At 47.0% G+C, this 22813-nt stretch overlaps 1 protein-coding gene across 1 annotated transcript; it reads right to left on the bottom strand.

Annotated features, from left to right (window-relative positions):
* Positions 1-12004: 12004 nt before the first annotated feature.
* LOC149336983 (uncharacterized) lies at positions 12005-21016 on the bottom strand. Its single transcript, XM_089554300.1, has 2 exons — positions 20732-21016; positions 12005-13350 (listed from the first exon to the last, which is right to left on the bottom strand). The coding sequence occupies exons 1-2, from the start codon at positions 21014-21016 to the stop codon at positions 12397-12399; spliced, it is 1239 nt and encodes a 412-aa protein (XP_089410426.1). The 3' UTR covers positions 12005-12396.
* Positions 21017-22813: the final 1797 nt, after the last annotated feature.

Genomic DNA, 22813 nt, shown 5'->3' with positions numbered 1-22813 from the left:
GGAGGAGGTCGCCATTGCGTTGGCTGCATCTGATTCCAATTCAAAAACAATTATTTCCGACTCGCGAGGGGCATGTCGGAACGTCGAGCAGGGCTGGGTACCATATCTAGCCTACCGCATTCTCCAAAACAGCGTCTACACCGGGGACCCCGCGCACCGGCGTATCGTTTGGGCTCCTGCTCACATGGGCCTTGAGGGAAATGAGGCAGCTGACGCCGCCGCCCGCGCGCTCTCTCACCGGACATTCCCCTCCGACCCCGACGATCAGGAACTCGAATTCACTCCCGCTTACTCCTTTAAAGACATTGTTTTGCATTATCAATCTGGCCATGGTCTTTATCCCCGCCCGTGTAAAGGTCTCTCAAAGGCGGAGGAGCGGCTTTTGCTTCGCCTGTATACCAATACTTTGCTGTGCCCGGCAGCTATCAAACACTTCGACCCTTCTTTCTCGGGCAGCTGTCCGCACTGTGCGGAGAAGTCTTCGGACATTTACCACATGGTGTGGGCCTGCCCCTCCAACCCTGCTATCCCCCCTAACCCCAACCCAACCCGGGAGGACTGGGAGGCGACCCTGCTCGGCTGCTCTGACCTGCAGGCCCAACGGGCCTTGGTCGCGCGAGCCCGGGCGGCGGCCGACGCCACTGGGGTCCCGAACTAGGGACCTCCACCTAGTACTTGTAAGGGCTGGCCCCCTCTGGGTCAGCTCATGCAATACCTCCAGTAGTGCATGTGTAAATAAATGTTTTCCACCACCACCACCATTATTTTGAGGACAACAACAACAGCAACAACATTTGCCGTTAGGTCGATGGCGTGAAACACAAAGAAAGCATGAACACAGTTAATTAGGTTTTCGTTAGGCGAACTGACATAAGTCCATCATAGGAAGCATATTGACTTTCCATTTACATGAAGGAAGGGTGTTAAGCTGGGAGACACGATCTCTCTTGCGCTGTTCATCGCTTGTTTACAGGATATATTCAGAGACATGGATAGGGAACGGTTGGGGATAATAGTTAAAAAAGACCATCTTTAATCTGCGATTGCAAAGCATGATCAATGACCCAAAGAGGCAAATGAAAGTGATTGGTCTGAAAATTAGTATGCGAAAGACTAAGGTAATATTAAAAAGTCTCGCAAGCGAACAGCACTTCACGATAGGTAGCGCGGCACTGGAAGGGAATACGTGTATATAACTTGGACATCATGTGTCATGGAAATGTTTCATGGAAATCATGTGTCCGCGTAGTTGTCCTATATCGAGACCGTTAATATGATCGGAATGAATTTGAAGGCTATCTCACGAAGGGCGACGAATCTTAAAGACAGCGTCTTCGCGTGGCACATTTTTACCACACAAATGCAGATATATGATAGCTTCCCTCGCCCTTTGGCTGTTCAGTGAAGCACTGAAGCAAGACAATGAAAATGCCGCGCAAGGTGGCTTTTTTTAGCGTAGGTTGACGCTCGCACGATTAACTTCCAATTGATTGCGTCCGGTCTAACAGTATACAGAAGATTACGACACGTGCGTATCTGTCTCCTGACGCGTAAAAAAGAAACAACGAAACTTGGTATTTGCTAGAAGGGAGTGACATCAGCTCAAGGAACAGCGAAAAGAGAGAGGGAAACTGCCCTGATGTTCCCCTGGCCACGGAAGGGGATGACGTAACGTGGCGCTGCTCCTTGCCTCGGTCGCCGCTCGAGCGATCACCTTCATATTGATCGCCACTGTACTTGTCAGAATACGGTTGATAGGGTGTTACTGTGAAGTGTAAAGAAAATAATAGCATTTCAATTGGTTTCTGATAGGTGCTATTAACATTATTCGTATAGAAAAATTTTCGGAAAGGTAGGTGGCGGAGGATCGTCGCGTCTTTTATGTCAGGGGCCGCAAATTAAGGCTACTAACGAGAAGGCGACGTTACCATTTTAAAAAGTTACAGTTTAAATTATTTTGCTGTGTTCCCCAGCCTCAACATCCGCTTGATAGGAGACGCTTGATAGCGCTTCTCATTGTGCGCATGCGCATATGTATCAGTGGGGCTATTTATATATAGCGGGGAACTTGCTCGCGCTACGTATATTCTGACATAGCCGAGCTAAGCCACTGCCAACTTTTTTTTTACGCAGCCCTCGATTATTTTCCGACACGCGGTGCGCAGCGCTACTACGCCGACGGCTTTTCGACCGAACGAGCTGTATACGCTGTCGCGAAAAAAATTGTCTATAAATTGCTGTAGAGTGAAATGCATCCGTGCAATTAAACTTATGCAGGATAAACAACTTGGGTCGCCAGAAATGTCCTACAGCAAAGATGCGACCGATCTCGCACATTCATACCTGCTGTTTGGCCAGGTGGTCGCGAGGATCCGAAATCCAGCACACGGGCAATGTATTCGACGCAGGAGTGTCACATAAGCTGGAACGTGAAATAGCCGCCTTGAAAGCAGCAAGCGTTGACACCAGCAATCGAATGCGCAGGGCAAATCTTTTGTTCTTTGGGATCAACGATTCCTTCAATGAGCAATGGAAAGATTCCGAGGAAAAAGTTCTTTCGCTCTGTGAAAACAATCTAGACCTAAAACTTGATCCTTCATGCATAGAGCGTGCACACCGTCTTGGTAACTTTTCAACATCAAAAAAGCGCCCTATAATCGTAAAATTCGCTCATTTCAAGACAAAAGAAACCATACTGAGTTGCGGACGTAAGCTCAAAGACACAGATTTTGCAATTAGAGAGGACTTCGCAGCTCCCACGCGGTTTGCACGCTCAAAACTGTTGGCTTTCATCCGGCCGCTGAAATGTGCATTTAAGCTCAGCTTTGATAAACTGTACGTGGGAAGCAAGTGCTACTTTTATGACCCCGCATCTGATAGTGTCAAAGAACACACCATGCCTCGCCCCACACGTCACAACGCCGCACCACCCGATAGCATCCATGACAATGGTAATTGACGTACTGCCACACAACCCACCCGGGCTCCCTTCAGCACTCGGCCGCGCTCTTTTCTGGATTTAAACATCACATTTAGTAACATACGAAGTGTAATGCCGAAACGTGAAGAACTTCTCTGCTTTATCGAGGACAGCAATACAGACATCATTCTACTCACTGAAACGTGGCTACACCAGGACATATACGACCACGAAATTTTTCCCTCCAACGCTAACTTAACACTATATCGTCGCGACAGACAGGGCAAAAGAGGAGGAGGAGTACTTCTAGCCGTGAAAAGCACCGTATCATCATCGCTCATTAGCCACGACGATATCATAGAACTGACGTGGGTCTGCGTACAATGTACAGGTATCAAAACAGTTTTAGGTATCTGCTACCGTCCTCCTGGAAATAGCCCATCATTCTGCAATTCCCTTCGCCTTTCACTGACATCGATTCGGAGCAAGCTACCCAACGCGCCTATCTTTCTTTTTGGTGACTTTAACTATCCGACTATCAACTGGCCTCTGCTATCAGAACCTCACAAATCACAATCAAACGAAGCAAAACAGTTCCTTGATTTAGTTCTAGATTTCAACTTACATCAGGTAATAACATGCCCAACAAGAGGCGACAATACACTGGATCTTTTACTGACATCTAATCCAGACGACATTAAAAGCATAAACATATTACCGGGCTTCAGCGATCATAGCCTACTTCATATATGCATCTCATTACCTATCAAAAAGAGATCCCCTACCCAAAAGCTTATCACTGATTATAAGAGAGCGGACTTTGAAGCAATTAACCGGGAACTTGAACAGTTTTATGAACACTTTAGTACTATATACTCATCTCGCTCTGTCAACACGAATTGGGAATTATATAAAAACATGATACTTAATTTACAAGCTTCTTACATTCCCACCGTCCTTATAAAGACTGATTTAAACAACCAATGGTTCAACAACCGTCTTAAAAGCCTCCTTAACAAGAAAAAACGGCACTACAGGCACGCGAAACTAGTTAATAGCTGCACGGCATGGGAGCGATACCGTCTTAGTGCAAATAATTATGTTAAAGAATTGAAGGCGTCTAAAAAGAAATTTTTTTCTTCTGATCTGCTATCAATATTACAGTCAAACCCAAGTAAATTCTGGCGAATTCTTTCCCCCAAAAGCCATACTAAGCAGTTCGAACTCTCAGGAGATGATGACCAACCGGTCGAGGTAGAACAATGCGCGACGGCTCTTAACAAGTATTTTTCCTCAGTGTTTTCTTCCACTAACGCTATTGTTCCTTCCATGCATGAGTTTCCAGTGACTTCAATGCCAGAAATAGAAATTAATGCCGATGGAATAGCCAACTTAATTAACTCCCTCAAACTATCGTCGTCAGCTGGATGTGACCAAATTAGCACCAAAATGTTAAAGAATACTACCGCAATATCAAGTAAAATACTATACCTGTTGTTCTCACAGTCCCTAAGTACCGGCGAAGTTCCTCACGATTGGAAAAAAGCAAAAATAATTCCTATTTACAAATCAGGAGATCGGTCAAAACCAAACAACTATCGACCAATTTCGCTCACCAGCATCCCGTCCAAACTCCTTGAGCACGTTATAGCATCAAATTTAATCGCTCATCTTGAATCACTAAATTACTTTTACCCGCACCAACATGGCTTTCGAAAACTACTATCATGCGAAACACAGCTCGCCGAATTCACTCACGACATCCTTCAGTACATGGACAATCGCCTACAAATTGATGCCATCTTTCTCGACTTTTCTAAGGCATTCGACCGTGTTCCGCATAATCATCTGCTAGCTAAACTTGCTTTACTTGGAATCCCGCAAACATTACTTATCTGGCTCGAGCACTTTCTTAAAGGGCGCGTGCAATTTACATTCGCCAACTGTTGCAGCTCATCGCATACTGACGTCACATCAGGTGTCCCCCAGGGCGCAGGGTTATCACCGTTGTTATTCTTAATCTACATAAATGATCTCCCATCTAACACAATAACCAAACTTCGACTTTTTGCGGATGACTGCGTCGTTTATAACATCATCCATGCCCCTGAAGACACCATTAATCTACAAAATGATATAGACACAATTGCATCATGGTGTGAAAAATGGCACATGCCACTTAACCTAGACAAATGCCAACTCATGTCCTTTTCTCGTAAAAAAACCTCTATTAACTGCACATACCATATTAATTCAACTCCCATTGCCCGAACTTCCTCTTACAAATACCTTGGCGTTCACCTTTCTTCATCCTTGTCATGGGTCACTCATATTAATTCAATATGCTCCCAGGCCTCACGCACTCTTGGTTATCTGCGACGGAACCTAACATCAGCACCACCTGAAATCAGACAACTAGCTTATCAGACATACGTACGCCCAAAGCTTGAATACGCCTCATCCATCTGGAACCCTTCACAAGCATACCTTACAAATGAATTAGAAGCCGTTCAAAATCGAGCTGCACGGTTTATCATGTCAAAGTACTCGCGTGATAGTAGTGTCACTGCATTAAAACGAGCCCTTTCCCTCCCAAGTCTCCAATCACGTCGCATCGTATCACGCCTATGCCTCCTTCATTCCTTTTTCTACCGCCCTATTAACAGGCACCCTTTGCTGCAGCCGCCATCAAGAATATCCCCTCGCCTAAACCACACTCATCCCATAGCTCCCATGAAAGGCCGCACATCAGCTATGAATGATTCATTCTTTCCAGATGCAATAGCCCGATGGAATGCCCTGCCTGATAATATTGCTTCTTGCACAGATCGAGCAATTTTCCGCACTTTATTAGCGAATCACCTGTGTCTTACGTGATGTATTCGGCTTCATCAAATAATCTGATCAAGTGTTACTGTCTCCTTTAATGTTTTTTTTTTTTTTGCTCTGTTTCGTTTCATTGCTTTCTGTTTTTGTTTTTGTTGAGCTGGTACTATATGTTACACACTGTTCTTGCCCCCGCCTTATGTAATGCCCACGGGCCCTTAAGGCTTCAATAAATGAAATGAAATGAAATGAAACGTCCTGTTCAAACGGTGAGCTGTCCATGGCACAGCTGGAGCGGCCGTCGCCGTCTGCGCACCCGTCCACGCAAGCCGAGCACAAGGCGTGCCCACAGGGGAAGATGGCCATTTTGATAGGAACGAGGCCGCACAGGTTGCACACCCGCGTCGGTGGCAGTGGCTTCTTGAATGTGACGGGCCTCCAGTCGACGCCGGTCGCAAAGCCGCAGAGACGGTCGGTTCTGTCAGGCATGTTTAGCGGGACTAGAATGCGTGGGGCGTCGAACGCCAGGGAAGAAATGCTCTCAGCGCCAGCTTATCGGCAGACGGTAGGCGGTGGCAACACGTATCCGATAAAAACAGGCGGTGGTCGGACGGCTCTCTCAAGGAAGATCAGAACACAGCAAATGGGGTTCGAAACTCTTGTTTTTATTCCGGCCTGATAAGCCGTGCGGAATGCCTGAGAGGGTTCCTAGCAGAATAATACAGCATAATGAGCTGCGTACACTGGCAGGGTGACTTTATTGAACATGTGCCGAAATCAGTGAAGGATGAAAAATATGACGAACGAAAAAATTGCGACGAGTGAATCGGTAACACGGTCGGTAGTGGTAAATATAAGTTAAAATAATTCATACTCACATGTCATCAAGAGCAGGGACAAGCGTGAAGTGCATTGCAATAAAGGCGAATACATATAGCGCACTCTATGGCTGTAGATGAAGCCCTCTGCCCTGCTATGGCAGCGGTGGTGACAGACGTAAATGGCACCTTCCTCGCTATGGTAGAGAGAGGGTGTGGTAGATGCTCCTTGGCGATCACAAAATGAACAAGGGAGGGGAAAACCTCAGGTTGCTTGAGCCAACGTTTCGACAAGAGGACTTGTCTTCGCCAGACGAAGACAAGTCCTCTTGTCGAAACGTTGGCTCAAGCAGACGAAGACAAGTCCTCTTGTCGAAACGTTGGCTCAAGCAACCTGAGGTTTTCCCCTCCCTTGTTCATTTTGTGACCTTCCTCACTAGTTGCACATTGCGTGCAAACGACACAGAGGTGGCCGAGGAGACCGCTACCGCGCTTTCCCTCTCTACAACTGCAACTACATACTTCAGAGAGAGAGAGAGAAAGAAGCTCTTTAATTGAAAAACAGAATTAAGTCAGCGTTTATATCCGCTGACTTGCTGCTTTGCATGGGGAAGGCATTCGGGGAGAGAGAGATGGAATGGTTTGGTTTGGTTTGGTTTGTGGCGTTTAACGTCCCAAAGCGACTAAGGCTATGAGAGACGCCGTAGTGGAGGGCTCCGGAAATTTCGACCACCTGAGGCTCGAGAGAGGTGTACGAAATGGAATGACATAGTTCACTGTATAGAGAATGCGCACTGAGAGTGCTGAACGGAGGGCTGATAATTTGTCTAGAAGACCAATCTCATCTGAATATTTAAACAGAAAGTTCATAGCGCGCCTCTTTTGCCTATGGCAGGCTATGTGTCTTAGTACGAAGTCGTATGTTAGACGCACTTGAGTGAGTGATTCCATAAGATGTTCATAATGCGCACGCTCCTCGGCACACACCGGAAATTCTTACAAAATATGCTCCACTGTTTCTACTAAGCCGCAGTTATCACAATACGGACGGCTGGCTTGATCTAAATACAACTGTACGGCGTTTGTAAATGGATGGTTTAGACGAAATATATGGTAAAGAGCTTGCAGATGACGAGGTAGGCTGGGTGAAAGCGGGCTGATGAAACGCCGAAATTGGTGATGAGATGTCAACAAGCTCCACAGCCGGTTTCTTTCTACGCAAGCGCTTTTTTTTAGCTAGCTGGGACGCCTGAGGCCTCGTTGAGAAAATCAGATTTTAATTCCGGTCCTGACGACCTCTCGGGGCTGCTTCAACCATTTTTTCGTTGGCTGTGATTCCACAGTGACCTGGAATCCACTGAAAAAATTCAGGGGGCACTTTGACTGCCTAAAGTGCGTAGAGGCGAAAGCGTTTTCAGCACCACTTTCGCTGCTTCTGTGGCACTGGTGGCGTCACATATAATCGAGTACTAATTACTAAGCGATGACAAATCACTAATTAATGCTTAATTACTGATTAATGCCTGAATACTAATTCACTGCTAATTAATGTCGCTTAAGTTTCAACTTTACGAGTGGAACGCGACAGCGTGTTGTAGCGCTGCCAGGGAGTCCACGGAACTCCACCACCCTCTCGGCGCGATGCCTTGCCCTTTGAACGCAACGCTTTTTGAGGAAAGAAAATTGCGCAGTAATTCTCTGTCATCTCGGTGGACACCTGAATCGCACCGTAGAGGAAGGGAGGAAGTGGGAGTGAAAGAAGACAAAGAGGGCCCGTAATGAAGAAAATGAAAATTGTATTTGAGGAAAGGAAATTACGCAGTAACTGTCTCACATATCTCGATGGACAGCCGTCAAAATTCAGGGGGGGGGGGGGGCACTTTTTTCACCTAAAGTGTGGTCACTGATGTGTGGTTAAGATGTTAAGCTTCGCCTCTGAGTTTGGAACGCGACAGCGTCTTGCAACGCTGCCAGGGAGTCCACAGAACGCCATCGCCCATTCGGTTCTACGCCTCGCTTGTCGGTAAATTGGTTTTTGTGGAAAGGAAATCTATTTGTCTCTCATACCTCGGTGGACATCTAAACCTCGCCAGGAGGAAAGGGAGCAGGATGGGAGTGAGCGAAGACACCGTATTCACTAGACGCGCCTTTGTTCATACCAAACCATCGCGCTGGCATGGCGGAGTGGATAGCATGCTCGTCTCGCTCGCCGAAGACCGGGGTTCGATTCCCGAGCTCGACCAATTTTCTACTCGGCTTATTTATTTATATGGTCTAACTAGAAAAGTTAATTATGCTAATTGGGTAATTAAGCAATTAACTAAGCTCAGTCCCACTTGGAGCATCACTATACGATCCCTTCAATTGGTTGCATGGTTACTAGCCAAAGTACAATTGGCCCCGTTTGAAATTCGCGCACTGTGACGTCACGACCATTTCGACCAACTGAAAAGCGTGACATTTCTGTCGACAACTGCTGCTTACAACGATGAGACATTAAAGGCTTTCGCCTTAATAGAGTGACCTGCGGCCGTAACCTGGTGATGCAAGTAGCTAATGTCAAAAGAAACTGGTCGGTGTATATTTTTCTTTAATAAGTTGGACAGCTTCTATTATATAGCATTAAGAAACCAGCATTAAGAAACCAGCACGCGAATACACTAACTGAATATGTACATCAGAGTGATACCTTTAAGAACTCTTTCTTCCCGCTAGTGACAAGAGAATAGTATAGCCTAGAGGCATCCATTACTAACGCGGATTCACTTTCAGTTTTTTGCTCTGAACTAGATACTATGTTTGAAGAACACGGACGATTTGTATTAGTTTCGTCGATATTTTGCAGTAGGTGGTCTCTTGTGTCAATGCCTTTCGTGAAAGTGCTTGTATAAATTTGTTAACTTCGTTTTTGTTTTCTGCACTGCATGACTTGCTCCTTCTTGTTTTGAATTTCAAAAAGCTGCTTTGAGTAATCAGATTCACTTTGTTAAATCTGATACATGTAATGCCCACCTCCAATGGTCTCAACTAGAGACTGACAGTATTCCAAATAAATAAATATAAATGTACTGTGACTACTACTACACTACTACAACTTGTTCTGCAACTAGCACTACTACTACTACTGATGCTGATACTACAACTGGGATAACTCAATGCGCGAGGAAAGCTTGTTTCATCCGGCTTCATCCTGATTTGTTTGGCTTAATTTACGTCGCATAACGACTCAGGTTTGAGGGACGCCGTAGCGGACGAATACAAATAATTTCAACCACCTGGGTCATTTACCGTGCACTAAGATCGCACAGTACACGGGCCTCTAGCATTTGGCCTGCATCGAAATGCGGCTGTCGCGGCTGGGATCGAACCCGAGCCTTTCAGATCAGCGGCCGAGCACCATAACCAATGAGCCACCGCGGCGGCTTGCGCGACTGTTCTGCTCGCGGTAGGGGTGAAGGTGGTGAACAATCGTCGGCCGTCGAAGAGTAAAGACTTATTTCTCCCCATTAAAAAGCCCCACATTTGCCTAGGATAATTGCTCGTCTGTGGAAACACTGTTTTTAACTTATGCTGGCAGCGGCAAAAGATAATCGGGCGTGACAGCGACCGCGCATCGCTAATACCGCAGTACCACATACAAATGCGACATTTGTTTTGACTTTGGAGCTGGAGTTCCTAGCAACTTCTGTGGTACGCTTCAAAGGGTCACAGACATGTAAGAAGCTTCTTCCGCACCTTCCACTGAGATGACGTAATTACAGTGCGACATAAAAGCACGACACTTTAAGATGGGTTCTGAAAGGGACATTGAACACAAGTTGAATTTGAGCAGCATCGATACATCACAAGATTTTTTGATAGATATATGATAAGATAAATAAGATAGATGAGATAAGATAGATAGATAAAACAGAAGGACATAAAGATAGCTCCTTTATTCATGTCAGCCGACATAAACAGAATTAGGCCTACCTAAAGATATGTAGATAAGATAGATGCATAAATAAGATGCATAGGACAGATGGATATATAGATAGTAGCTTTATTCGTGTCAGCCAACATACACAGAATTAGACCTACCTAAGCCTCAGAGGGCTTGAATGGCAGCGCCTGGCAGACAGCGAACAATATCGTAACAAAAATATATCAAAAGAAATAAAGTGTTGACTTTGCAAAAAACCTCGCAAAGTGGCTTACTCGCATGGAAAATCCTAAAAACAATATGTAGCACACTGCACAAATACTTAGCATTGCGCATTCAAGAAGAAATGACAGCGTGAAGTTCATAAAATCAAAACGGAGCGCTTTTCGGTTAGGAAAGAGCAAAGAATTTAAATACAGGTACCGTCGCCATCGACAGCTTTCATCAGCAAATAACGTCAAGAGTGAGGATGTCTGAGGCTAGGCAGCATAGGCATTCGGTTCCAGACGGTGATGATTCAATCCTTCAACCTAATTACGTCACGTGTTTCAATTTTAAGAAGTGTTCCCTATTGAAACCCAAGCACCTTGTCAATTAATGCGTAGTTTGCTGCAGAGCAAACGTCCACACAGCCAGAAATTTCTAAAGGATTTAGTTTTACTCCAAAGAAAATTGCATGCAGTTGTATTCAGTCTCCCTAATTCAACTGGGGCATTATTTTTTCATGCTGTCAAAGAATGAAGACAACTGTTCATTGAAATGCAGTTGTTCACGTTTCTTCTGAGCGAAGTTTGATGGCGCGGGTTCTGGATTTCAATATGCAGTGCGATGTTTCTGCCATTAACAGCCGCCTATACTATTCCACGACGACACTGGTAGTTTTCGCTTTGTCCCCTGTTAAGGAAGTATAGAAACCTCACTTTTGGGTGCCTGTTTTCTCGTTTGTAATGATGCGTGAGGCGTTATTATACATTGATTACCACGTAGTATTCTCCTACGACCACTCGATAATTTATAATCGAATTTCTCGTGCTTCGGTTTCAGTTTTAGTTTCAGCAGCCGAACGAGGATTGTGACGTCAAAGTGTGTCTGTAGATCACACGAGGCATGAAAAAAACTGCAACATAATCGGTGCTTCTACATTCGTTGTCATTCCGGCACTCGAGGAAGGCTGGCTTTAGCACCGTAGTGAATTAAAGCGATGAATCAGTGATTATATCGACGTCTTTGAATATCTCACGTGACATATAACATAGCCATCGTCAGAAATATTTGGCTATAAACTATTCAGCGGTCGTAAGCGAATACCACATGGTGATTCATGTGTAGTAGTATTTTCCAGATCTTTATAGGGAGGAAAACATGCAACCAAAATTATTTTCTCTTTTAAAGAGAAAATTCTAATGTTTCGTTTGGACACAGGCGCGTAAGCTTGCGTGCACATGTAATATAACTGGACATCCATAAATCAAACAAATAAGACAGCAATACAGTATTTAAAGTTTTATTTATGGCATTATAGAACATTCTTTCGCAATGGGTACTTTATTATTCCTTCTGCTTGGTTCCGTTAAATGAGGTTGACTGTATCGTTGCGAAAGCGAAGTTTGTTCGCATACAGCATCTGCGATTAGGCAATGCGCGCTTGGGTCTCTTTTCATAGCAACCTGTTTGCCGTAGTCTGCATCACCTCGAATTGGTGCGTGGAATACAACATTTACGAATGAGCAGTTAGCAGCGGAGCGAAAGGGCGCGCGTTCAGGCAAACAACTTTAATAACAGGTTCAAATTTCAGAAAGATAAACCGTTAAGGTTTACTCGAAAACGCTGTGCGAGCTGCCCAATATAATCTCTGACATGGTTACCAGAGTACAATCGTGTAACCACTTTTTGCTTTGTATACTCGGGAATTAGGTTTGAGGGTCGCACCTTTTCACTATAACAAGAAAATTAATCTTAACGTTCTTTTTTTCTATTAGATCTTTATATTTTAGATGACACAGGTACCGCAAAGGAGGTAGGGCACTCGGCACGCCGGCGCTCGAACAAGTTGACTGAAACCAGTAGGTCGGCATGGTTACTATGTCAGGTTTGATGAGCTCTACGCACACCACGTCGAACTCAGTTGGTTGCGTGCACTCTGCGTACACAGCAATGAATTCGGCAGTCGCAGAATACCTGCATACCATGCGCATACAAGCGGACGTACCTCTGAGGGGTGCGTCATACTCCGCGAACATTTCGGACCAGTTGCTGTAATGAAAAATTACGGTCCAGAGAATCGACCCTTCTCTTGGAACACTAAATCGCCAGGCATCAGATCTGGAGGAAGCTGCACTCTCGCTAGAGGCAGCTGGCGCAGCCATTTTAGTCCGGGCGTTCTGCGCATTTCGCAATAAACTGTCGAGGGATTTTGAATGCGTGCTCAGGACTGTCTTGATTCGGCTGAGCTTAGCGGAGGTTTCGGTCACGACCGACATCGTCTCGTGCAGTGACGCCGAGATGTTTCCACATTCCATGTGCACGTCTAGCGTGAACCCCACGCGGAGGAGGCCCAGCGCCTCGGCTAGTTCATCCACTCGGCTCTGTATCGATGTCAGAACGTCATGGAAGTGTTCGGCAGGTGAGTCAAGGTGCGGCGCGGTCGAAGTGAGTGACGCTGCAGGCTCCTGGACTTCCTCGACTGCCGAAGGGACGGAACTGCATCCAGCGCTGCAGTGGTCAGGTAGGTGTTCACGGAGCGTGGTTTCCTGGCACCTGGGACAAGGCGTTGCGTGGAAGCCGCACCGTTGCTCGAAGTGCTCCAGCAGCACTCGAAGGGGACCCACGAAGTCGCAGCCATGCTCAGTGTTCCAGCAGCTCACCTTTGTATTTTACGATAAAAAAACGTTTTGTTAACCGCTGTCAGTGCTTTACGTTGCAATTAAGATCTTGGACAATGGCCCCGTAGATGGAAGGACACCGCACACGAGGATATGGGACATGGGAGCACCGGACTAACGCTAACTAGTTCTTGCACACATGAGCAAAAGCTTATTTTCGGCGTACAACATGCATGTGCTTTTCACATTGCTGTCGGCAGTCAAGAGATCTTACGTTACAGTGACCATTTCAAGCTCATTACAAGCATAAAGTACCGGGTGTTTTTTTAGAAGGTCCAAAATTAAAAAAAAAAAAGGTAAATTGCTTTAGATTTATTTTAGCACTGGGGCTATACTGAGGGCTGCGGCGGACGCCAGGTAAGAGGCAAACTACTTTAGTTCGCTGATTAGCTAAATACGGTAATTAACTTTTAGAATTTTTATTTTAGGGGATACGTTGTATTCGCAGAATTGGAGATCGTCCTCCAAACAGTCCAACAGAGAAAAAACAATTTTAATAAAAAATTTTTCACGCACGTTACGAGGCGCGAAAAAGTCTGCTCAGGACGAACTGGCGGGCTAGTTGGTTACACATCTCAAAAATTTTAACGAGCGCACGAGAATGAAACAAGGACTGAAAGAAGACACACACCACAAAGCGCCGTTATTGCAACTGATTTATTTTGCATGCGAAGCGCCCAAATTTATGCAATGCATCACTGGCACTCGTGCAAAAAGAACAAACATAAAACAAACATCACGGTGATACGTCGGGCTACTCCTTGATAGCGGTGAAGGCCGTCGAGCCGAAACCAGGCCACGTCATAAACAAGAAAACCTAAACATTATCGAGACAGAGTAAAACTCGTGGAAGGGCAACATTTAGCAACAGCCGTTACTGGGGCCTTAATTCCAAGAAATGACGCTCCTTTGCACTTAACTGCACAGAAGCAAAGCTGACACAATTGTCCTGAAGTTTATAGATTTCACATGCTTCCATGATCTCCCTTGTGATTTTTTCCGCACACCTGCGCAGAACTGTGGTCTGCTCAAAGATAGGCTGCAATCACGGCAGTGTATGCCCAGGTGTCGGGAGGAGTTCTTGACATTGTTGTTATGCTCTCTGAGCCTCTCATTCAGGCGCTTTGTGGTGTGTGTCTTCTTTCAGTTTTTGTTTCATTCTCATGCGCTCGTTAAAATTTTTGAGCGAAAAAGTCACCCTGGTAGGCATCTTCACACCGTAACTCAGCGGCGATTAGGGCCTCTGACGTAGTTCGCTCCGCCCTGCGCTTTGCGTCACACGGCAGACGTCACCTGAAGCCCGGACGGGCGGCCTGCGCTATCGCTGCTTATCTCGCTTCGCTCCGCGGCCTCACGGAATGCCGCCTTGGAACGAAAACGCACTGTCATTGCGCTTGCGATCCGACCTCAGGGTGACTGCGGAAACGTTGTCGGTGGTGGAACCGCAAAAATAAAGGCTCGAGACACTTGCAACTGCTGAGTGCGCGAAGTGAACAGCTGCGGCAAAGCTTTTTTGCTAACTCTGCCTAAGCGCCTTAGATGTATTATCTGCCCTGACGCCCCGATTGGAAACACCTTCCGCGTGAAGCCCCCTTTGCGAAGAACTATTGCAAACCGTGGTTGGCCACATCTCCGGGGGGATTTAATTTCATTTTCTTTTCAAGGCACTTGTTCCGATCGAGGCAGAATACGAAGTCTCTCAATAATTGAGCTGCAACCCAATCTTAACGTTCTAGATGGGGCTCAAAGTGGCGCGTTAGTGCCTCACAATTAACTTGCTGACAGCACATACAACGTGCAGTGCCCGATACATTTCGCTACTGAAATCAGTCTTCCTATACGGTCTCTACAGTGAACTTGCCTATTTTTAAAATCTACTTAACGCAAGGGAACGTCCATATCACGGTTGATTGGCAGCAATCGTCTGGCATTGAAAACAGAGTACTCTGAAGTTGAACCGACAAAACAAGAAATTGATTAGTTACCTTCAAGCAGTTAAGCAACGTGTCCAGATTTAACGGAAACACTTTATTGAAGTATTGCATTAGTGGGAAAATTACTGTTTGTGGACTCGCATGTAAACTGGGAAGCGGTGCTAGAGGCACACAGAACCTTTACAAGTAATGCTCGAAATGCTGTCCCTCGGCAGCAACACACATCATGTATCGCTGGCGTACAGACTCAAATACCCGCATCAGCATTGCAGGCTCAACTGTAGCGCATGCTGTGATGATCCTCTTCTTAAGCTCTTCTACACTGGCAGGCTCATCTATGAAAACTTGGTTCTTTATGTACCCCCAGAGCAAAAAGTCTAAGGGGGTCAAGTCTGGAGACCTTGGGGGCCATGGAATGGGGCCGTTACATCATATCCATTGCAGTGCAAACTTTGCATCGAGAAGCTTCACAGCACGTCCAGAAGAATGCGCCGGAGCTCCATCGTGCTGATACCAAGCTTCCTTGAGAACTTCGAGAGGCAGGTCTTCAGTGAAATCTTCCACTTTCTTCAATTTCTTCGCAGTACTTTTTCCCAGTCAGTGACTCTTCATAAAAGTATGGGCCGATGATTTGTCCATTAAAAATGCCGCACCAAACGTTCACTGCCCACCTCTGTTGGTGTTTGTGGGCTCGAAGCCAGTGAGGGTTCACATCAGCCGAGTAATGGGCATTGTGCAGGTTCACAGACGAATTGCGACAGAACTGTGCTTCATCCGTCCAGATCACCTTGTGTAAAAAGCAATGATCTCTGCCTTACTGAATCAAGGCCCAGTTGCAGTAATCCTGCCTTCGTTCAGTCTGTCGTACTCAGCTGCTGGTGAAGACTCACATGAAAAGGATACATACAGTGCTTGACAAGGACTCTCCATACTGACGTCATGCTTGAACCTGCGAACTGGGCTATTTGTCGAATGCTGGCCTCTGGCTTCGCTCTTACGAATGCACGCACACGGATTTAAAACCCTTCATCCAGAACATACGTTTTAGACCTCCTTGCTGATGACACAGAACCTGTACGAACAAATTTGTTGAAAATCCTCTGGAATGATGTCTCCGCTGGAAGGCGGCGCCCCGGGTGCTTGGAAGCATAGAACTTCGCCGCCAGAAGCTTGTTGTTGGCCATTGTTACATATGCGACAACCATGTCTACTTTGTCTTCCGTGGATAACCTTCCTTCACTCCGTGACGGCATTTCGAGGCCGATGCGGTCACACGCCACAAGCGCAAATGACTCGAGCCTTTATTTTTGCCGTTTTCCACAAACGGAACGGCCCGCTGTCCCTCTGAGGTCGGATCGCAAGCTCAATGACAGTGCGTTTTCGTTCCAACGCGGCATTCCGTGAGGCCGCGGAGCGAAGCGAGATAAGCAGCGATAGCGCAGGCCGCCCGTCCGGGCTTCAGGTGACGTCTGCCGTGTGACGCAAAGCGCAGGGCGGAGCGAATACGTCAGAAACGCTCACCGCCGCTGAGTTACGGTGTGAAGATGCCTACCAGGGTGAGTTTTTCGTACCTCGTAACGTGCGCGAAAATTTTTTTATTGTAGTTTTTTCTCGGTTGGACTGTTAGGAGGACGATCTCCAATTCTGCGAATACAACATATCCCCTAAAATAAAAATTACATAAGTTAATTAGCGTATGTAGTTAATCAGCGAACTAATTAAAGTTGTTTGCCTCTCACCTGGCGTCCGCCGTAGCCCTCAATTTAGCCCCAGTGATAAAATAAATCTAAAGCAATGTATCTTTTTTAAGAAATTTTGGACCTTCTAAAAAAAAACACCCGGTATATGGGGGTATTACTCTTAGAGTGAGCGCCACGCGCTTCATTTTTGCACTGGTGCAATTAAGATGGAATGCTGAGGCTGTTCAATGGCGTATGTTTTTAAATAAATGGCTAGTCGTTCACACATTCATCTTACATAAATACAGCGCCCTAAAACGCAGTTATTTCTGTTGGCATATTTATAGACAGTCTTTGAGCCCCCCTCCCCCCCCAAAAAAAAGAAAAAAATTGAAGCTCCGCCTTGAGGGTATGCCGCGATAACATTCGTCGGCACATCGTTCTCGACAAACCCGGCGCCACGAATCCCAGCATACAGTCTTTGCCGAAAGTAACCCGGCACAGGTGGTTTGTGTCTTAGCCGTGTAGCGAAGCCCTTACATCAGCCCTAAAGCTCTGAATCTGTGTACAGTAAGGTGAACCCTTGTACTCACGTTCTGTCACCTTTCGATCTTTATGGGTGCCGTAAAGGCCCCGTTATATGGCTGAGAAGCAAAAACCTGTTGCTCGGTTACTTTTGGCAAAGGGGGATAGCTTCTGCGCCGAACGAACGGGCAGCCAGCCGCAAGCTTCGTGATGAACGCGCCTTAGATGTGCGCTGCGTTGTTCGCAGCTCACTGTGTGATTCCTGCGTCCCCGCACGGTCCCATTGCGCCCGAACGAGACGAGCAGGGGGCGCTGCCGTCGCGCGCTATCTGTTGGGACAACGTTGCTCGGGGCAGTGGCGTACATTGCGAGGAGGAGGAGGAAGTGATTTTAGTGGGCGCCGCCTGATGGCGCAACGTGCGCGCCAAGCGAAAAGCAAAAGTAGCGGAAACGTACTTTTCTACTCGCTTAACTGCGACTTCCATGCTCATAATTACTAGTATACACCACAGTATATGCCTCTAAGGCACTCTTCTAAGACAACACCGTATTCATTAGACGCGCCTCTGTTCTTTCCAAGCCATCGAGCTGGAGCGGCGGAGTGGTTAGCGTGCTCGTATCGCACTCGGGAGGCCTCGTTTCGGTCCCCCAACTCGATCAATTTCATACTCGGTTTTATTTATTAATGCTTCTGGGATTTTTCGCTCACGGCCAGCGGCGCCGACGCCGACGACGGCACCGGCTTTTCTGCGACACGAGACTCTTACCGCAATCGCGATAAAAAGTTCGACCAAACAGCTTCCTTCTAATCCCTGCAGTCGGACTTTCAGAACCTTTGGACTGATGGGACGAGCGTTCTTCTCGCCTTCGAGACACTACATGGACCGGAAAGAAACCCAATGGGCTCTTTCAGAGGTTGTACCTTGCCAATCACTTTCAGCCGCACCAAATCTAAATGTTCACATTCGCGTGTTAAACCGTACAGGAGTGAATAGACCCTAGGTGCCCTATGTGTTACGTGGAACCTGGTTAAAGGCGGAAAGAGGCAAGTGTGTCGAAAACTTATGGTTTGTTTTATGCGAAGCATACTACTTTAGCTACCACTTCAGCCCTTCACCGTGGTTATGCTCCTCCAAATCACGTGATACATGACGTCACACCACGTGACACGATGACGTCACGACAGTGGAGCAACGCGGGCCCACCTCGCGCCGTCGCTGTGGTTGCGCGCCTCCAAATCACGTGACACGACGTCACACCACGTGACACGATGACTTCACGACAGTGGAGAAACAGGGGCCCACCTCGTGCCGTCGCTGTGGTTGTGCGCCTCCAAATCACGTGATACATGACGTCCCACCACGTGACTTGACGTCACGACAGTGGAGAAAGGGGGGCCCACCTCGCGCCGTCGCTGTGGTTGTGCGCCTCCAAATTACGCGACACGATGATGCTTCGCATTCTCCAGGCTTAACCAAGTTAAGCCTCAGCCATTTTTTGTACGTATCTTAACGAGCACCTCATCTGCTATGTCCGTTAATTAATTCTTGCTCGTGGCACAACGTGTATTTAGGCTGCTGCAATATATTTTCTACAGGCAATAAAGGACAGTTTTGGTTTGGTTTGGTTTGGTTTTGTGGGGTTTAACGTCCCAAAGCGACTAAGGCTATGAGAGACGCCGTAGTGAAGGGCTCCGGAAATTTCGACCACCTGGGGTTCTTTAACGTGCACTGACATCGCACAGTACACGGGCCTCTAGAATTTCTCCTCCAAAGAAATTCTAGCCGCCGCGGCCGGGATCGAACCCGCGTCTTTTGGGTCAGCAGCCGAGCACCATAGCTACTGAGCCACCGCGGCGGCTAAAGGACAGTTTTGAAAAGAGCTGTCTCTTCACCTTTTACCACGCTCCACGTGGAACACGCGGTATAAGGAAAGGGCGCACCACGCCCGCCGCTATTGTTTTTGGTGACGCTGGTGAATTCTCCAGGAATTTTATTTAGAGAGAATGGCTGCACAGTGATCTGGTGACGTAGGCACAATGGTTGATGATACTTGAGCGCCGCCCGAGCAATGACAGCTTGCTAGTATTGTCACCCACGGCACGAACCTGTGTCGCACGACACAATGCGCGACAAAAATTGCCCCGCCGCAGTGGCTCAGTGGTTGCGGCGCTCGGCTGCTGACCGAAAGACGCGGGTTCGATCCCGGCCGCGGCGGCTGAATTTCGATGAAGGCGAAATTCTAGACGCCCGTGTGCTGTGCGATGTCAGTGCACGTTAAAGAACCCCAGGTGGTCGAAATTTCCGAAGCCCTTCACTGCGGCGTCCCTCATAGAGTGAGTTGCTTTGGGACGTTAGACCCCAACAAACAAACAGACAAGCAAAAATGCTTGTCTCGCGACTCAAAATTGTGTCGCGCCACAGAAAATTCTGTCGAGTTTTGATGGGGTGTGCACTGGGACGTGTCGTTTCATGCACGTTTGCTCCTTATTCGCCGTTTTCTACGCCAGGAAGCGTCGGCATCGATGGATGGGTGTCTCATGCATCTTTAGGGTTAAACTGCTTGAATGTTTCGACTCGCACTTCCTCACAGCAAGCGACGAAACGGTCAGGCAGTAGGCAGGTGCTTCTCGCCGAATAAAAACCGCGGTCACTTGTCAGTGGTTATGGAACCTGAAAAAAGTGGCTGTGGCTCAACTCAGCTGAATCAGGATATACAAAGCGAAATATCTGTTAAGCATGGTTAGACGCCGTTTAGCTGTGATTCGTCTTTTTGGCTAAGACACTGTGATCCTTTGGACTTAATTGTGATTATTTAGTGTTGGTAGGAGTTTAACAGCATTAGTGATTAGAACTACAGTTCAGGTAAACCTGCGAATCTCCTAGGCCTCGTTCATTATCGCCTACAGGTGGAAGGAAGTCGTCGCGTCTGCAATATCATGGTTTTCAAATTACTATACTATTAAACTAACAACGGGAACACGACAATCAGATATGAAAAGTTTTGAAAGCGCTCTCCCGGGTTTCTCAGCTCCACAGCCGCTGTAGGCGCTTAATTGTGGATGTAGCGTACGATGGGTGCTTCGAAAATATGGCCGATAAGATGCCGTAAAATGTTCCTGTAAAAGCATCCCTACACTGCAAAGGATCCCACTCAAGCTAAATCACTTGAATTGCAAAAAAAAAATCCCACAGCAAAGATATCTCCACTTTGGCACACACATACCTGAAGGTCTGCCAGGTGGTCGTGAGGGGCCGAAATCCAGGACACGTCCACGCCCAGCTCAAACGGTATCCTGTCCACGGCACAGCTGGAGTGGCCGTCGCCCCCTGTGCACCTTTGGATGCAAGCCGAGCACAGAGTGTGGCCGCAGGGTAGGATGGCCATACTCGTGGAAACGACATCACACAGGAAGCACACCCGCCACATCGGCAGTGCTTCCTTGAAGGTGACGGGCCTCCAGTCGACGCCGCTAGCGAAGCCGCTGAGGCAGTGCGTGCTCCCCGGCATGTCTGGTGGGACTGTGGCGTGGCGGCATGGGGCATACTGGATTAGCGGTGGTTTATCGCCCGCACGGCGGCGGTGGCAGTACAAATGACAAAGCGAGCTGCGACCGAAGCGTCGCCTCAAAGAAGATAAGAACACTGGAGTGAAACTTTGTGTGCTCCTAACTTAATTCCAGCCAGATAAGCTATGTACAGGAAAGAACCCCTCGCCACGGATAGTAGCTTAATAACCATCGCTTTGCACACCGGTCTGGTGCCTTTATCGAGTATTTGATCAAGTCGAATGGGGGAAAAATCGTTTCGTCAGCAACAACCGCGACGAAAGAATGACACGGCCGCCATTGGCGACTAAACGGTCAGTAACACCGAAGCTTCGGCTTCAAGACTTTCGCCTTGTTTGCCGTGAGGTGCTGAGCAGATTGGCACTAGTGTTACTTAATACGACTATCTTTAGCTGCGGCAGAGAGAATGAGGATCTAAATTTGTTGTCCTCTGTTGAAATCGCACATACCCCCGAGGTGGGTGTGGATTGGCAATGCGTGGTGTGCGCCTGCACTTGTTTCTTTGTTTCGCATCTTCCCACGCTTCCTTCTTGGCGTGTTTCGGGCGGCCTCACAGGCCTTTCGTCCCATAAGTCGACTGCTCTTACAGAGCCAACGGACTATCTGCTGCGGTGCCTCAGTTTTTGCGGCCTGCGGTCGCTCAGCGCGAGGACGCTGGATCAAACCCCAGACGCTTCAGACGCGGGTAGATAGAGGCCTGAGCTGTATTGGGTTTTATGGCACATAAGCAGCTAAAGCTATCATGCGCCAAACACGAGGTTAAGAATATCTGCTTGTTGTGTTTATCGCTCACCAAATCTAGAGTTCCACAATACATTTGCTTAATTGAGAAGTATAAAAACAATGGAAAAATCAACAAGTGCAGTTCCACTTAACAGGAACACTGGATGAAAGGTCGTGTGGTGGTTGTAAAATACAGTAGAATATTTTTTCTTGAGTTTTCAGCTTCGTGCATGATAATGAAATATCGTTAACTCTGAGCTAATCTGCACGTTTTTCGCAAAGAGTTTGTCTTGCTTAATCAGTACGAAGTTATCAGTAACGCTTGTGCATTCAATACGAAAATCACATAAAATTACTCAAGAAAAATTTCCCGATACCTGCATGATTTTCATTCTGCCAGGATGAGCTTTAAAAAGTGAAATTTGTTATTTTTTGCATTACACCAAGCTGCTTGCCACTTATTCGTCAATCTACTGAGTATTAACTTCATGCAGCCTCCACAGGGTGTGTTCACTTTTTTGTGTGATCCCTGTGAACTCGTGCAGCACATGAGTCAGCTCTGTCTTTGCCGCTGATTCCAGCGTGAAGGGGAAAAGCATATTCCCATGATATGTTCGTCTGTTGTGACTTTTTCTGTATTTAAAGGCGAGAGCCTTTATTGGTTCATGAGTGGCGTGGACGGAAGTTGTAGACAGGGGCTGTCCGTGAAAGTTTCCGCACTTGTATGGTAATTGAATAAGATGATAAAATTGTGGTCTGGGAATCGAATCCTGTCCGCAGGCGGTGAGAGACGCGGACGCTGCCACTCCGCCACGGCAATTATTTTTCCAGCATGGTATTTACTACCCGCAGTTATGTATGTACAGGAAGGGGATATATATACAAACCACGCAGCTAGTGACAGCACTGCGCTAGGTAGACAGAAAACGACACAGTTAAATGAGATACAAATATAGACACTGCATCGAAACTTTGACGCTTGAAGGTGAATATAGGCGCGTCTACTGAATGCAGAG

This window comes from Amblyomma mixtum, chromosome 7 (assembly GCF_055824585.1).
Source record: "Amblyomma mixtum isolate Tamu chromosome 7, ASM5582458v1, whole genome shotgun sequence".
Taxonomy (NCBI): Eukaryota; Metazoa; Arthropoda; class Arachnida; order Ixodida; family Ixodidae; genus Amblyomma; species Amblyomma mixtum.
The sequence above is the reverse complement of the archived record's forward strand: the minus strand, read 5'-3'. Positions and strand labels throughout refer to the sequence as shown.